This window comes from Empidonax traillii, unplaced genomic scaffold (assembly GCF_003031625.1).
Source record: "Empidonax traillii isolate 1590-97213 ecotype Southwest subspecies unplaced genomic scaffold, ASM303162v1 scaffold1441:size138591, whole genome shotgun sequence".
Lineage (NCBI taxonomy): Eukaryota > Metazoa > Chordata > Aves > Passeriformes > Tyrannidae > Empidonax > Empidonax traillii.
Window position 1 is genome coordinate 56,043 of NW_020956634.1, and position 17,403 is coordinate 73,445.

A 17,403-nucleotide genomic window follows, 5' to 3' on the forward strand; every position below is an offset into this window, starting at 1 on the left:
ATGCAACTGTACTTGCTCAGAGTTCCTTGGAATCTGATGTAGGTGAATAGATGGAAAACTTTACCAAAAAGCACAGTGGAGAAACTGCTGTTCATAATTAAGAGCAGTGTATTCTGTCTCTGGGAAGGAGGAAGAATAAAATCACACATAAAGGCTTTTTCCAAAATGGGAACTGTGAGCAACAGCAAGATAAATGCTGCTTACTTACCTCAATCCCTGTTAGAGAGTTGAATTCCTTGAATGATTCTGTTTAAAAACACATACATAACTACAGAGGTACACCTTCAACCTAGTTAAGTCTGAGGCTACTAAACCAAGTATTTCTGCATTGTATTTGCCTTTCTGTTTAACCCTTTCTCCTTCAGCAAGGAGGGTAGCAGTCTTCCATCAAGTAGACAAAAATATTTAAGGGCTGCATGAAAAAAACATTTCTTTCTTTTGATGTTCCAGCTTATAAAAACTATAAAGTTCACTCTAGCACAGGTAAAGGCAGCTTTAGACAGACCTTCCCACAGTGCTCAAAGACATCACTTACAGCCCAAGTGAGGATACCATCAGGGGTACAGGAGCTGCACAATGTCTCCTTTGTCATTAATTTCTAAGAACAAGCCATGTTTGTGAAGAAAATTGCTGCTACAAGGCTAAAGGAGTCACCTGTTTTAGAAAAAGAAATCCAGTGTTAATACTTCATTCAAGGGGTGGGGCAGGGGAATTCCATGATTAGAAAGAAAGGGCACTGCTAATATATTGCTTTCCAGATGTTGCTGTACTCAGATTCAACTGTCACTTAATCTTTTGATAAAACCCACTGGACTGTGTCTAAAGCTGGAGTTCAGTAATTGCTCACACATCTCAAAATACAGTCAGTGCCTGCTTGCTCAAGGTATGGAAGTTGTTTGAACTTACTCCAGCTGCCAAACCCCCCCCCCCTTTTCTAGAAACAGGAATAAGAGTGACTTGACGGAACACAACTGAATCATCCATTCAGCATTTTTCCTGTGCAAGTTCTATGGAAAAGCCAGCTCCATGACTTGTTGGGCAAGAATGACTTTGCAGACTCCCCTGGGTTGGCAGCAAAGGCATCAAGGATGGGACTGAAGAGTCACAGAGATATTATCATACTGTTGATGAGTACCAGTGAAAGCATAAGCAGAGCATACATCTCTGCTTTTTTGTTCTGAGGGTTCTGCCACATTATCATCCAGCTAAAATGTTTAGCAGATGAAAGGAAAACATTACAATGACTGATCCAAAACAGGAAAGCAACCCTTCTCCTAGGGCATAAAAATCCTAAGCAAAAAAAAAAAAAAAAAAAAAGTTTTTTGAGCTGCCATGTTTTGCTTTGGTTTTGAACCACCAAAATAATACCAAAAATGTGTAAGTTTGCAATAGTGCACTTGGATAGCTGCTTAGCAGTGTTTTTAATCCTCTGCTTTAAAGTGTTTAGATTAACAAGGCAAAAACCTCACAAAAGTATTCAAATCTTTTGACACGGTATTGTGATTCCAAATGCTTCTCTGCAGAGTATCAAAGGAAAAACACAGGCAGTGATTAAGCCCCACCTTTAAAAAAATAGCACCCTCCTACCTTTTGGCTACTCCAGGCTTTGAAACGGTACAATGCTCATGACCAATCCTAGACTTACTGTGCAGCAAAATACACTTTTGGTGTCAAGTCTCAACTGCCTGGAAACATTTCTCTGATTTGTCTTTTATTTACATGAACTAAAGTAGACATTGTTTTTTAATGTGTGTCCTGCATTTTCAGTCAGCCTTGTTTGCATTTAAAAATGAGTGCTCTCACTTAGCAATAGGTTTTAAAAGATACTCTGCAGAACCTCTGCTGCCTTTCTGTGCCAGTGTTACTAAAAACCCAGAGGTTCTGATTGTGCCTCACGAGCGCTTAAACCAGAACAGATAAACAGATACAAAAATGTCTAACATTTGCCCACACACATCTATGGAAAAATGTTGTGGGCAAAGAGCAGAGATTTTGAAAATATCAGTTGACAGATGTAGAGTAAAAGAAGCGTCTAAGATTACTGGCATATGGAAAGCACCTGTTTATCCGAAGAACTTCAGAGCCACTGTTCCAATACAACTACTTTGCCTGGTAAAAAACAAGGGGCTGAACTTCAGTGTCATAAAATCTACTGGTGTTCTAATGCCTCCCAAGGCACATTGAAAACAGCTGAAATTTCTGATCACATACCAGATTCTGTATTTAAAGAGAGAAATCTTAGAGTTGCTATTTTCTCTCATGCTATGCACAAGGCTATGGGTGCTATTTTTAGGTTTACAGAGCTAGTGCAAAGGAAGGAGGCTTTGCACTTGACTTCTCTCGTGGGTAGTTGTAGTAAAGTAGCAAAACAGAACTCCTCTACTTATCCATAATATCCTGTCTTACTCATGTGGAAAACACACTCAAGAAAAATAGGACCAAGACAGTACTTTATACAGCATCATGAAAGATGTCAGATTCGGCAACACTGAGCATTTGCAGAATTAATCCTTCTAAAAGACAATTTTTAAAAGCACCTTTGAGGAAAGCAGGAAGGAAACAGCTTTGAGAAGGCATTTGGTAGCACTGGGTGCCTCAGTGCAAGGTGCTGAGCTGGGCCCCTTCCAGGCCTTGCAACTGAAGGCACTTCTAATTTGTTTGCAAAACGGCAAAAAAGAACATTCCAGATGATTAGCTCTCACCTCAGCAGCACACAACACAACAAGGTGTCCTTTCAAACATGTCCTGGCCTACACAGTATTTCCCTGAAAAACGCCACAAAACTAGCTCCAGCAGTGACGCTGGGTGTCTGAAGTGCTTGGCTCAAACTGCTCTGGACTGGGAGTTGCCTACTAGCTACTGCAGGAATCTCTTTTATCTACTTACACATCAAGAAGAAAATAATTCCTCCAGAACAGGTTAGTCCTCAGTTCACAGTACTAAACCTGTGTTCTAATCAGCAGATCACAGTGTGTCTGTGATCTGTGTTGAGCCTCTATTTGGCGTGAACTTTCAACAGTCTGTGCTTGCATCACGCTCTGGGTTTTGGAGAGATGTAAAACGTGAGCCCTCTGCTTCCCACCATCTGTAAAGTTCCTGAACCTACCATTTTGCCACCTCACTGCCAGGCAACCAAGATGAATTACATGGATAGGTAAGGAGAGATTTTATATTACAGTGAGAAGTTCTTTCATATTCCAAGTTGCTCTAAAAATACATTTTTGAGAACTGTGCAAGTTCTAAAACAATTCCATTTGCCCTCCATCAGGATGGATGATCCTGCTGCTGAACCAGCCAAAACACAAGAGATTTCTCTTGCCAAGTTGTATTTCTAGTAGTACATACCTGCTGTAGACAGAGCCATGAGCCCTGTTCCTTGTGTGGTCAGGAACCTGGCTGACTCTGCTGTCTTAAAGGCCTTTTATCCATCTCAGCCTGGCTGAGTGGTGGACTATTTGCTATTAACTTGGCGTTACCAAGTGCTTACACAGTTGTAATGTTGGTGTGTTGCACATACCGAGCTGCGAGGTCTCATAGAAACCAGCCTTCAAGGCACGGGCTGAGCCACTACCTTCTCCTCTCCTGCAGGGCTGCAATGCCCAGGGAAGCGCCACAGAGACCGAGGTGAGCAGCACAGCAGCTCCCTTCTACCAATTCAGTTAGGGAGGATTAAACCGGTTTTGAAATAAAAAAATAAGTACCACAAAATTAAATATGTTACTGGAGGAAACTAAAAACGCATTAAAAATAAGGAGTGAAACGCGTTTCCTGTGAAGCGCAGAGCGGGGTATCGCCTCCAGCCTTGCTGTATTTGCCTTGTGTTTCTGCGAGCTATTTTTTTATAGGAGGAAAGTACTGGCCCATGAGTTTTCCCACCCAGCACCACTGTGTGCCCACGGCTGCACTCCTTCTGTGGCAGATGGGGTCCATGAGGGGATCTGAAAATCCTGCCTTCCTGAGGCAAAACGTGGTGGCCCCACTGCCCTCGGCTCCCTTCCTCTTCTTCCAGGCAAACCTTAATTTACAGCTGTATCTGCCCACAGGATCTGTTGCTGCTGTACAAGGAAATCCATTTGGCTTCAAAGCAATCACAACACCGGCATCAGGTAAAGGAAAAACCAAACACACGCCACGAAACTAAGTATTGCCAACTTCAACTTTAATAACTGAACCATCACTTTTTTGCCATTTCAGTAATAACTTTAAGGGGAATAAAAACTTCCCTACAAAAATAAAACTAAGCTTGTCAAAATTATAAATAGTTTAAATGTTTGTATTTAAAGACATACATTTTAATGTTTCCCTGCATTCCCCCTCCCCCTATCATTTAATCATTCTGGTACCATCATATAATGACATGAAAACAGTTTTGCAACAAAAACTTTGATAGTTCAATTTGATGCTAAAATTAAAAAAAAGATAAAACTGACAAGGCATGACCATTTCTTTTAAATTAAAGCTGCTGTAATTGCCAGTGTGTAGAACAAAAAAGAGAGAAGTTAACCCCACACATGACATCTTAAAATAATTAACTGTGGACTAAGACAAAATTAAAATATAAGTTTATTTTGGTCCCCCACCCCCGTCCCCTCCACCCCAAATCAAGACTCATAGTGCATACAACACTGATTGAGGTTTTTGGCTAAAGTAAATGCAGATGTGCCTACTTAAAAGACTGATAGTTTAGTTCAAGTAAAACCAAAAAATTCACATATTTTTATACTCCACTTTTAAACTCAAACAGTGTTTAAATCTGAGCAACAAATGGTTCAATATTGACAGTGATTATGTAATAATTACGTAGCTATGGGCAGATACATAACTAGATGTTAACAGAATATCCACCGACATGCTGCTGCATTCCTAGAAAAACAAACTGTAATGAAACACAAGAACATTCCCTGAACCATTATAAAGTGTCTCACTTGAAGATAATGTTACTAACTCACACATGCACTACCATGTTACATGTGAAATTAAGAAAACAAACAAGATATGCCTTATATATACTTTATCGTTAGTCCTACTCTTAATTTCTCTTAACCTTTTAAAACATTATGATTGTCTCATAAGCTTGCAAATTCTTTTTACCAAAAAAAAAAAAAAAAATCTGTGAAGAGTTTTGAAAAAAATCTTACTGAGGAAAGGAAACAAAGGCACAATTACATCAAATTAAGGGGAAGAACAGAAGCATCTTGGAGTTTCACACAGTATCCATTAGATGTCACTAAAGTTTGAACAATTCCTTGGGAATTTAAAACAACTTCTGCTGCTCTTCAATCCTTGGCACTCCTCCACTCCCTCACACCCTCCCCCCCCTGCCCCCAGTATATAACTAATTTCCTCTCTGGCATGATAATGACTAAAGTATCAGTCACTCAAATCTGCTTCTATTGCACACCCACTTCTTTGGTTTCTTTTGAACATGCTTTTTTAGATAAATAACTCTGAAAGACCAACAATTATATTTACACTAAAGTAAAAAGTTTTCTTGCTACATTTTTCCTACTTTTAAATCAAGTAAATCAGCAGTCTGCAGAATTTGGTAATCAGTTTTTCAATTAAGAGTTTGAAAACTTTAAGGGAAAAAACCTTCTGAATTACTAAAAGCAAGAGTTAATAAGCTCAGTCATCAACGCAGACAATAAATGTTAATTTTCTGCTGAGCTGGAAACATGAACAAGACATTTTACTTTCTTTGACTGACTGAGCCTTTAACAAAGAAGCAGAGGAAGCTATTTTTGCCTTTCAGATATGGTAATTCAAAATTATCCAGCCTAAAAATGGATTGCTGAGCCAGAGGAAAGATCTGACTTACAATAAAGACCGAATGCATCTGTAGTTGTAGCTTGTGTCTGAACACTCACTAGATGGGTATTTCTCACAGAGTTATCTGAGACATGGACTGTTTTTCAGAATTCAAGTAAGCAGCTTTTTAGCTTGGCCACACTTTTCAACCCCCCACCATGCGTTTATGGAACCAGCTTCTCCAATAATGACTTGTATGTGCAGCTCCATTTCTGTTCTTACTTAGCTTTTGCTTCTCGTTCCTTCCCACTATTTCTATTATCTTTATTTCTTTTCCAGTGTAGATTTATGCAGTTAAAAACCATACACTTATTCACAATATTATAACATCCTAAAACTTTAACCGTTTAGAATTAGTATTTTAACTTCCTCTGTGTAAATACTATTTCCATTTAAAACCAGTCCTCTCCTCTGTCAGCTACTACAGTTCTCCTCCCTCAACTCTTACCTTCTTTCCAACTTTCTCTTTACCTTCTCCAGAAAGGCCACTTTAAAGCTTTCCATAAATTTCACAGTACAAACCACAAGATCTCATGTGCCTTCCATCTATAATAGTTCTCTCACAAATTATACAGTAACTATCTGAAAACAGAAAGGTAGTGCAAATCAATTTCATCTGAAAGGTAGTTCTACAACTAATTCTCATCCAGATGGTTTTAATTTTTTTTTTTACCCATCAATTTGCACATCCTTACTTGTAAAGCTACCATTAAGCAAAGAAGGAAAAAAAATAAAATCTTATTTCATAGCATCCTAGAAAATTGCTTACAGTTTCACAGCTTGCACCAAGGTAACTTGGAAAACTCTCTAGGAACACAGAGGATTGCAAACTGATGTACAAACATGCAGAATCCCTTACTTGCGGGTTCAAGATGCTAAGTGACCTGGCTTATGGAACTAAGTCTATAGCAAAATTCAGGTACCCTGGCATCACAAAACAGTCTTCTGAATAAAGAAAACTACTCTCTGCTGCTCTTTGTACGTTGGGTTTGGCATGCTATACTGACGTTTGGTAGCGTGCGTTTCTCCTGAGTGTCCTTTGGCCCCCTTTTAACCAGGTTTCAACACCCCACGAAGGGCTTCTTCAAGTTTGCCTCTGTAAGCTGCGTAACGGTTCTTTAGGATCTGCAGTTGGTCGTTTTCCTCTTTGTCCAGTATACGCAAGAAGTTCTGCAGTTCAGGAATACTGAAAGCTTCCCACTGGAAAGACAGAGAGAAAAGAATGGATGAGGTGAAGAGGAAATACGCGAAATACAGTATTTTTAAACAAAACACTCAAAAAAATTTCAACCTGAAACAGTAATGGGCACTCTTCCTTGCACCTCTTAGGGAATCTGAAAGCATTTTACTCTTTTAAACATTTTTTTTGTTCTGCAAGAAACAACAGGTCAGTCTAACCACAAATGAAATGTCTGCAAAAGGCACGAAGTAAATTAACAAGAAAAAAACCCTCCAAAATCTGCTTCTAAGAAGCGGATTGCCTGGTCAGCACAGACCAAACCAAAGCCCATCCATGAAGTTACACAAGCCCACCAAACGAACACGGGTGCTGACATACCATGACTTCTCCAGTTTCATGCTCACGTAGAACAAAACTGAGCATTTCTGTTCTGGGGCCTGCCACCAAGCGCAGGTAGAGGGGATGTTCTCTGTCTGACAGCTTGCATGTATAAACTGCAGGAGAAGGAAATCACAGTAATTATCATCTTTACTAACCATGTTCCAAACAATTTGAATGACTAACACTAGGTAATGTTAGAAAATTTCAGAGATATGCATGGGTAGCCACAAAATTTACACATTGTACATGTTAGTCTACATAATGGTTTTGAGCAAATGAGTTTCAGGGAGGAGTTGAGCAGGTGACTGACAGTGACAGTGCAACACTGCATTCACACAGGAATGAAATGACCTCCAGTCAACACAATACACCACCTGAATACATGCAGAGCAGGGGGAAAAAAAAAAACAAAACCAACACACAAAAAAAATACAACACAGATCTGTTGCTAAATCTAAGCATTTAAGACATCAGAGCTGCGGTAACACCATTCTGATACTTTTTTCACTTAAAATCTCACACACAAAGTCTAAAAGACAACTGCGCCTGCCTGACGTGGTTGGTGTGACTGACAGCCAGAAACATCTGAACTCCTGAAACTGCTCTCAATGTCCATGGAAGAAGGTGGATTCTAAGTGCAAGAACACAATGTTGGCAAAATGCACCTTTCCCTACATACACCTATTCCACCTTCTTGTCTTTCCAATCACAACACACAACAAACCCCTAAAAGCAGCCAGGGAGAGCCATGTGCACTAAACTAACACACATGAACACACGTGCATGATGCTCAGCACCTTGAGAGCTGTCTGCCTGTGCAAGGACCTCAGGCTCCTCAGACACCAGGGTTTCTTTTTTTAAAAATCTGTCCTGTAACTTAATCTCACAGCTCTGCAGTGTATCAGGCTAGCTGAAATTTAGAGCCTTATAAGGGGACATAAAATGGACTTTCAGGCACAGGAGAGATGTGTAAATGTTTTAACAGGTGACTTGTCTCTTTGGGAATTGTCCTGAAACATCCCCAAATCATTTACTCTCTTGCACATGCTACTTTTCATAAGGAAAAAAAGAGAGCAAGACTGTCACCTCCATTTATCTGAGTCCTTCCACCTGGCTTATTTCCAGTATTACTAAAGCACAACTCCCTCCCCAAGCCCCTCCACTACTGAAATGCCACAGGCTTGGCTTATACCTTGATCTTCCTTGTGACAGCGTTTATAAAGTGCAAACTTCGCAGGGTTGTCAGCCACAAAGAACTTTTTGAGCAAGGCCTCGATAACTTCGCGCACAGTGTTGGTGCTGCTGATGTGCAGGGTATTCACGCAGCCGTCCGGCAAGTAAAAGGCAGTTTCATTATTGCTGTGAGCACACCTCCCCTGGCTCTGGGAAGACTGCACAGTGATTGGTCTGCATAGTTCCATCTGGACTTTGATGAAGCCAGTGTAAATCCCGTTTGCGTTCTGCAGCAGAAGGAAAGTACTCGACTGTTAAAATCAGGAATGACCAATTGAGACGTAACAGTGGAGCAGACACATTAAAAAACTCATAGTGAGGAGAATTTGAAAGCCACTGCAATACATGACGTCTCACAGGAAAGGTTTGTTTCAGTAATTCAGACATTCTCTAGTTTATCTGCTGAATATTAATTTTGATTACTGAATACTAATTTTTTTCTCATTAATAACTGTTGAATTCTAATAATATTAGGACCTCAGCAAGCAAAAGGTATGACAAACTAGTGGTAAGTTTTCACATTAGGAGAGAACTGTGAAGTGAAAAAGACCATTAAACCCATCTTTAACAGATTTTGTGCAGAAATACAGAAATTAGCTCCCACGTTTTAGCTGTGCTTGTCAACTTTAAGGCTTTTAAATGCTCAAATCCTGTTGCAATTAAAAAAAATAACCCAGAATAAATACCAATCTATCAACACGTGAAATTATTTATTCTAATTGCTTCTGAAAGACAAAACTGATCAAACCTTACTGAGCCAGAAAGCTTTGGACAATCTGGTTTTAAGCATAAGTCCTGATCCACATGGAAGCGCATAACAAAAATTTTTTTAGTACGCAGTCATACTTATATGGTTTAGGATATAGCTGAGTTTCAAAATTTCCATATACACCCACAGGAATACAGACAGTGTAACAACTGAGTAGAAGCTTGCTAGGCAGAGAGATGTGAGTTTTACTGGTATGGTCTTCAGTAGGTTGGACTGAGCATTTGACCTGGTTCACAATCCTTGGAAATGAGAAGTCTTATGTATTCCAGTCCATACTGTCTGTGTCCTGGTGGCAGGGGGAAAGTCTCCTCGTGCTGAAAACCTATATGACTACTCTGAAAATTAAGTCTCCTGTAATAAATAATGTATATTTAAACTTTCCTCATTGGTTGAGCATCTTGATCAGAGAGATACCTGACAAAAAATTATCTACACAAACAAGATAACTATATCTTTATTTTTACCATCTGAGCATTTTCATCTAACAAATTTACTTCTTAGTGTCAGCTGACAGTTTACCTTAAACACATTTCAAATTACATCAATCTGTTTTTACTACAATTTGTTTTGATCTGTATAAAAGAGTTATACGAATAAGAACATTTCGGATGTGAGATTTAATTTCCAGAATCTAAGGGAATGTCTCTTACAAAATCATCAAAACAGAGACAGTTTGATATGTAAGATGCTGAGAATAAAATGATTTACAGTGTGCTACAAAGTTACAACTCAACTGCTCCTATTAAAAATTACAGGAATTCTATGCAAAACTTACCAAGGTCATCTTTAATTTATCAGTGACAGATGAATTATAGCTTTGTATCTTCTCTTTAACTTCTTCTTTACTGAGATAAACATGAGGTTCCCTCTCCTTCTGAACATCCTTCAAAAACAAGAGAGGCAGCAGTTTTAGAAAACAAAATAAAACCAATTATTTTATGATTTCAGATATGAACATTCTTAGTCCAAATGATAATTATTCCAGAGGCTCAAGAGTAATTAGCTGTACAGCAACATAAAGGATTAACACGTTAAGCAAATCAGACAGAACACTTGGACTGAAGGGAGATGGTTAAATCAATCCACCCAAAAGGGACTTGTGCCCTTTTTTTGCCACCTGTTTTCATTCAAATATTAGCAGCAGTATACAGAACAGCTCATTTTATGGCTTGATTTTTTCATATCAGTGCCATGCCACGCTGTTAAGAACGCTGTTACAATTTTCATGAGATGTTAGTTGGAGCACAAATATGTATTTCTGAACAAATGAAGAGTGCATATGAAAACAGCAGCATGCTTATTTAATAAGTAACACCAACAATCCCAGCACGTGGCAACACCACCACAGCATCCCTGAATTCCAAGGCCACAGACAGCATGTTACAAGGTCACTGCCTACTACATGAACCATCACAAGTAACTCTCCAGATATAAAATGTTACACCAATTTCATGTTTTGTTCCACGGAGGGAAGGCCCATTGAGATTCTTCAACTGCTGCTTTTATGAAGTTGCTATGGATTTTACTTGAAGCACTGAAGCAAATCCCTAGAATTGGATTTTTTCCAAACAAACATTTGTTCCCAATCCATACTTCTGCAGCAAACCAGTGTTATAAATACACTCCAGTTTCTACCACTAGCACAAATGCCATATATAGTACGAAAGAGTTTCAGTTCTCAGCTTTAATGTTTTCAGGCTTCACTTGGAAAAGGAGAAGCTTTAAAGAACTTTTATACTTTGGAAAGAACATCTGAACATTCATTCACTCTATGGACAAACCACTGAGTCACAGTGTTCCATCTGTCCTCACAAGCACATCACAGCAGAGCTTATCCTGAGAAAGGATTTTCCTGACTTCAGTGGCCAGTCTTGGATCACAGTCTACTGGACACCACTCGGCACACACCTTTGCAGGCACTTCAGTTTGCCAACACCACCTCAAAGATGAGCACGTCTGCTGTGGCACTGGAAGTTTCCATGTACCACAAAGAATCTGCAGAATTTTTTTATGTCTCCCAATTTAAAACCAGCTACTTTTAGCTCTTCTGGGTTTAGTTTTGCTTTTCCTATATGGCATTTCACTAAATGACATGCTGGAGCAGACGTTTTTCCCATAGCTATAAAAAGAAAGGTGTGGTCTGAATGGGGAACTGCACGTCAGAAACCGTGAATTCTGATCTAGGCTCAGATACTGATTTCCTGCATAACACAGAGAACATGCCTTTATTTCACAGATAAAGAAACTGAGGCAAAAAGGAACACCAGTGAAATACAACTCTCCTATTAGTTCCTTAAGCACAACTCTAAGATTATGTAGCATCTTGCACAGTTGCCAGACCCCACCTAATATATTACAAATACCAGATTACTGAATGTATTCAGAATTCAGATCTTTATTCTTGGTAGAGAAATGAAGCTTTCTTGCCCTTTTAGCTTCCACTTTCCCCTTCCCCAAAACTGCCATAACGAACACAGACACAACTTCATCTGAACTGCCCACTTCATCTCTCCAAATGCTATTACAGCTTTGTAGTATTTTATTCAAGAGAAAACAAAGCATCCACAGCAGGGAAAAAAAAAGTGGATACTAAAGGGACAGGAAACAGTCTGCAGGTCATCTATATGATGCATTTCAAGAACCAAAGCTTTAACTTGGAACCTTTCTAGTCTATGTAACTGCAGACAAAGCCCTTCGCATGGATACCAGCCAAGACTCACCCCTCAGAGACAAGCACCCTTGGGAGTTCATCCCTCTCCAACCTGTTAATACTACTGACATCGAACTTCCAATAATAGACACCTCAGTTTTAATATTACGAATTCTGATAATATTTATTATTATTATGATTGTTCAAGCAGGTACCTCCCTTGGTGGAGCTGACTGTCACCATGCTTACTCAAGTCGTCCACAACATCCACTATCATCAAGCAAAAACACTAACCAGGAAAGGGGAAGAAACTCATCTTTCCTGTGTTCAAACCTCAAACTTTGTATAAGAAGAAATAGTTGAACAAACAAACAACCACTTCACATTAATTTCTGTGCACCTCAAAGTTTAATTTCACAAAAAGGACTTTTATTAACTTAGATGACAAAAAGAATCTATTGCCTTTTAACGGCAATGGCACAGGGTAAGTTCAGGAGGCTGGCAGCTGGGAAACAACCTGTATGCATTATTAAAACAAACAAACACCAAACAGAAACAATCAAGACCCCCCCCCCACCTTAGTAAGTGGGTGATTCAGTAAGTATGAACAGACAGCAAGAAACTTTCTCCTGTTTTCATACGAGAAAGTTTTCATATACATTTCTGTTCTCCCAAGATGACATACTGTTCTAACTAAGCGACAGAAGTTTGGTCTGGTTGGAAAACACCCAAGCCCACGAGATCGCTCTAGTCCTGGGGCTTGCCATGGAACCAGCTATGATGAGAAAACCCAAGCAGAGCACCCAAGCAAGCTGATTTCCAACAGACTGGCTCTGGAGATGCCTTGCAGTCAACCTTGTCAGGTGTGGCCCTGCCTATGGGTCGCGGGGCATCACGGGGGCAGCCGTCATTCCCTCAGCTGAGTTAGGCATGATTCCATACTTGAACATACCGCAGGAATTTCTTGCAGTGGCACTAGAGGCTGGGCAATTTTGGCAAAGCTTAATTAAGCACATGGAAAACACGCCTCTGCTCTATGCCAAAGCTGAGATTACCTCCTTCTGTAGCTATAATTCATTTTCTAAACAACCAAAGCCTGTGCCTCGACTAATGTTAACAGCATGTGTATTATGGAAACATATGAACTGAATACAAAGAAGGACTACAGGGATTAAAACAAACGAATAGACCCAAAATCATTGAAGAAAAATACTATACCTAATAGGTAGAAACAGTGTTTACCTCAATCATCGTTTTCATCCTAGTCCACCATCTCTGACCAGCGAGACCACTGACAGCAAACAGTGAAGCCATGTGTCCCAGGAGAGGAAACAGCTTGATGGCCATTGGAAACCTAAGCCTGCGATCTCCATTAATTAATCTGGAGATATCCTCCTGCTCCCAAACAAAAGCTCAAAACACTCCAACTGCTCACACATCAGGGCACACAACTTCAACCAAGCAAACAAATACTCCTCCCTAGCTAGACACCAGCACTTATAGAAAAATCACACTGCTGTCACACAGTTTAGTGTCCCACATGACTGCTGTCAAGTGAAAGCCAACAAAAGAACACCTCACTAGGTTTATTATGATCAAGAAAGCCTCAGCCCACCATGATTCACTGGGTCAGCTGCTCTCAGTGGGTAATATTAAGCAGAACATGCAGATTTGAAGCACTTGTATATTCTAATTTTCCCAGTTATACTTAACCAACATGCAAAGAGAAGCCAACAAGATGTTACACAGGTTTTTTTTCCTGTGACTTTCCTGGAGCTGAATTGCTCTCAGTATACACTGGCACTTAAATTTTGACATACAGCTTTGCCTAGCCATGTTAGAAGTTGAAATATGCAAGTCTTCTTCCACCAGCATACTTAGGTGGGTGGAGAAAGACTTGGCAAACTCATTTTCCATAGGAAATAACAGGTCCTTCATAACAGGACCCACTAAAAGAAAAGTCATCCTCTGCTAACTTACTTCTAACAGATTAAATTCCACTTTGTTATCTCAGCAGGTAAATGTATTACTTGTGAAGACCTTGAGTCATCCAATACAACAGCAGAGTAACAGCAGTAATTAATTAACGTCTACCACACTTTACAACGTGCTTCTAACACCTGGCTCTTGAAATGGCCACCAAGTGGTTGAAGCCACACCTGCTCAGGGTGGGACTACAGCGAATGCCATTACTCACTCCAAAGTCAGCTGTTTTAAACAAAGGAGCCTGGACATTTTGGAAGTGAGATTTGGCACAGCCCTGGCACAGCGTCTTGAAGTCAGCTGCACTGCTGAGGCGCTCCGGGAGCGCGATTCATCTTTAGGCCGATTCAGATGCAGCTGATTCATCTCCAGCTTCCTACGAAACGCCCAGCACACACACACGCCTCACAGTGCCTCTATGCTGGGAACTGTGAAGTGTCTTTCTTCAAACTCATCTGGTGATGAGTTTCCTAACCACAGATCCTTGCATACGTCACAGCAGCAGAGTGAAGTATAAGCACAACCAGCAGAGCAGTTCACACTGTGAATTCTGTCAGCCAAGACCTAGATACTGCTGGGCTTAACAACGGCCCTCCTGGGTGCTAGTGTTCAAACAATGAACTTGCTCTATAAAACAATGCACAAACTTTTCAACGCTATTTTTGTAAAAATAAAATAAAATATATAGAACTGAAGCTGGGTTAAGTGTGACTCTTCCATCACTATACTATATTCTCAGTAATGTCTGCAACGTTTCCCTGTCTCTACTAGGCCCAAGTAAGTGTTTTCCCCATCAGAACTCCTGGTCTCTTTCCATTTCCCTGCTCCTCATGTGATCTGCTACTTCCTCTGCCCAGCACAAATATGGAAGATAAAAGCTCATCTCAAGGAGATAGTTAAATACATTAGAATCCATACAGATGAGGTTCAAAACACTCTTTCTAGTCCAAGCCACTACCTTTTACGAAAATCACACTGTCCTTCCCAGCACTTACAGTGCACACCACTGGCAGCCATTTGTATAAAAGCCACTTCTCAGGTCAACCAAAGCAGCATTTATTCTCAAATGAAATTCCTCAGCAGCAGCTGCCAGTAAGAGGGAAATGAGGCAAGTGCTTTCATTTTTCCCAAGGGGAATAGCTGGTCTTTCATTAGAGCTCATGATGCAATGCTTCTTCACAGTTGAGCTTCCTCTCAACAAAAAGGGCAGAAAATGTTTTTTTCTTTATGGCCTCCACCCCCCATGCTCATCTCATTTATTGTAGCGCAGATGTTTAGAGAAGCAGTGCTCTCTTTCAAACATTTACACTCAGTGCAAAGCCCTAGCTGAGACTAGCTCAGCATGAATCCTCAAGAAACACAACTAAAACTGCACAAATTACAATTAAAGTGAAGTGGAAATCAACTTGTGGTCCCGAAAAAGAAGAATCGCATCACATCAGGGACGGTATTAAAGTCCAAGTCTCATGGTTGCTGCCAAACCCTATTCCTTCATGCAGTAAGAAAGTGCTAACAAACTCAACAGCTACCAATCTGCTGTGGGATGAGGCTGAGAAAAAGTTCCACAAACAAAGAAAACTCCAAAGCTATGAAGCCTGTTTCCTCAGGGTCCTTGAGTTGAGTCAGATGCATGGCTTCCCCAAACTGCTACTGCAGTATTCCATTTATAGAGGGATACAAGAAAGTCTCTCTTTTCTATCCAACATTTTATTTTCACAAAACTTCAAAAAATTGGCATTTATTGAGGAATGGGGAACCAAGCTCCTCCTAATACTCTTAGTATTTCAGCTTGAAAGACAGTTATAATGGATGAAAAGTTAAACCTCACCAGAACACATATAAAGTATTTTTATAAGAGATCTGAAGAACCAAAGACCTGTGAGAACTCAAGTCAACTTTGAAGACATATCAGAGTTCCTATCTCAAGCTTACACATTTATCCCACATATAGAGAGACCATGATTCAGCCAGATGAATGAAGATGCCCTGATCTTGCTATAAATTGTGGCCAGGAATAATTTTTGAAATAAAGCACTTGAGGGTTTGTCAAATGAGAAATGCAGCCTAATATACGCTTAAAAAGTCTTGTTTAGCCATAAAAATTTCAGCTAGTGCATCCTATTTATATCATGTTTGTATTAGAGAAGGGATTTAACTAATGGTGCTATCATACAACAAAGAAAGCCCAACAAAGAATACAGGAAGGAAAATAGAGAAAGGGAATTCTGATCTCAGCTGTTGCTCCTTCTACAAGCAAGAACATTCTCTTTCCTACAGCCTGCCAGCACTCCCACAAGAAAGAAAGAAAGAAATTGAAACCTTGCAATTAAACTATTTTGAAATAAACATCTTGCTTCTCCCTCATCTGAAGTAACTCAGAAGAGTTACTTCTGAGAGCAGAGCAACTTTGCCAGCGACAGCAATCTCTCCTTCAACCCTGGGGCAAGCCTACGCTTGGGATATGTGCTCTTCCTTCATCTGGAACCCAGGTAGAGACACTGGTCACATCCATCCACAAACAGCCAATCAGAGACATCAGTAGTCAGAAAGGTATGGAGAAGATCAAATGGGGGCAGGGTAGCCAGGGAGAAGCATTAACATCCAAACAGCTCCAAGCATTGCGCCTTAGCATGTTTGCATCCTCCTGAATGGGGTGAGGTTACTCTCTACGTCAGGGCAAGGGGAATTTTTTTAACAGTATGGATGTGGGCAGAATAACCTCTGTATCTTCTTGTAATACCTTTCGCTTTCTGCACTCAGTAAGATCCAGTTCCCACAGTGGCACATAAGGCAAGGAAGCAGTCTCTTTTTTAGAAAAACATTTTGTTTTTCTAAGCAGGTTTGGCTGACCTGAGTCTTAAACAATTATCCTGACAGTCAGAGAGAGTTCAAGAATAGCCTGCACCACGTCCTCCCGAGGGAGGAGGAGAAGTGGCACCCTCCCAGGTGAGGGGTACGGTACATCCACTCTGACATTCTGCCTTCAACAGCAACAAAAACAAAGGCTATTTCGAGCAGGCACGTGAGCCTTTTCTGCAGCCTCTCTGCTGGCATCCACAAGTGTTGTAGCAAGAATTCAGAGGGCACCTCCCTTCCGAGTCTGTTTAGTGTCCATTTATGGGCCTGATGCCTATGCATGCACATAAACCCTTTTTGAACCTGCCAACACTGCCTGTCTCTACATTTCCTGTGGCAGCGAGTTCCAGACATTCATGGCTGCAGTGTGAAGTAGTACTGCCATCTGCTTTAAGCTGATCTTCTTCTAAGACAGATAACTTCTCCTAAACACACTGAGTGCCCTTAATCCTAATATGGCAGGACCTCGTGAACCCGAGTTTCCCATTCAGCTTACACATTACCTTTGTGATTTGGTAAACCACAATCACACGCACTTCCTTT

At 40.4% G+C, this 17,403-nt stretch overlaps 1 protein-coding gene across 4 annotated transcripts in view; it reads right to left on the minus strand.

The window, feature by feature from the left end:
• Positions 1-4,140: 4,140 nt before the first annotated feature.
• RASSF3 (Ras association domain family member 3) overlaps positions 4,141-17,403 on the minus strand; it is a 76,048-nt gene continuing 62,785 nt past the window's right edge. For 3 of the 4 annotated variants that reach the window (XM_027907334.1, XM_027907337.1, XM_027907335.1), the window contains 4 exons: positions 10,147-10,254; positions 8,562-8,829; positions 7,367-7,482; positions 4,141-7,008 (listed from right to left, as the gene is read on the minus strand). In XM_027907334.1, coding sequence (XP_027763135.1) covers positions 6,859-7,008; positions 7,367-7,482; positions 8,562-8,829; positions 10,147-10,254 — 642 coding nt within the window. In that variant the 3' untranslated portion in view covers positions 4,141-6,858. Of the gene's footprint in view, positions 7,009-7,366; positions 7,483-8,561; positions 8,830-10,146; positions 10,255-13,263; positions 13,288-17,403 lie in introns of those variants that run through there. The other variant, XM_027907336.1, reaches the window with a different exon arrangement.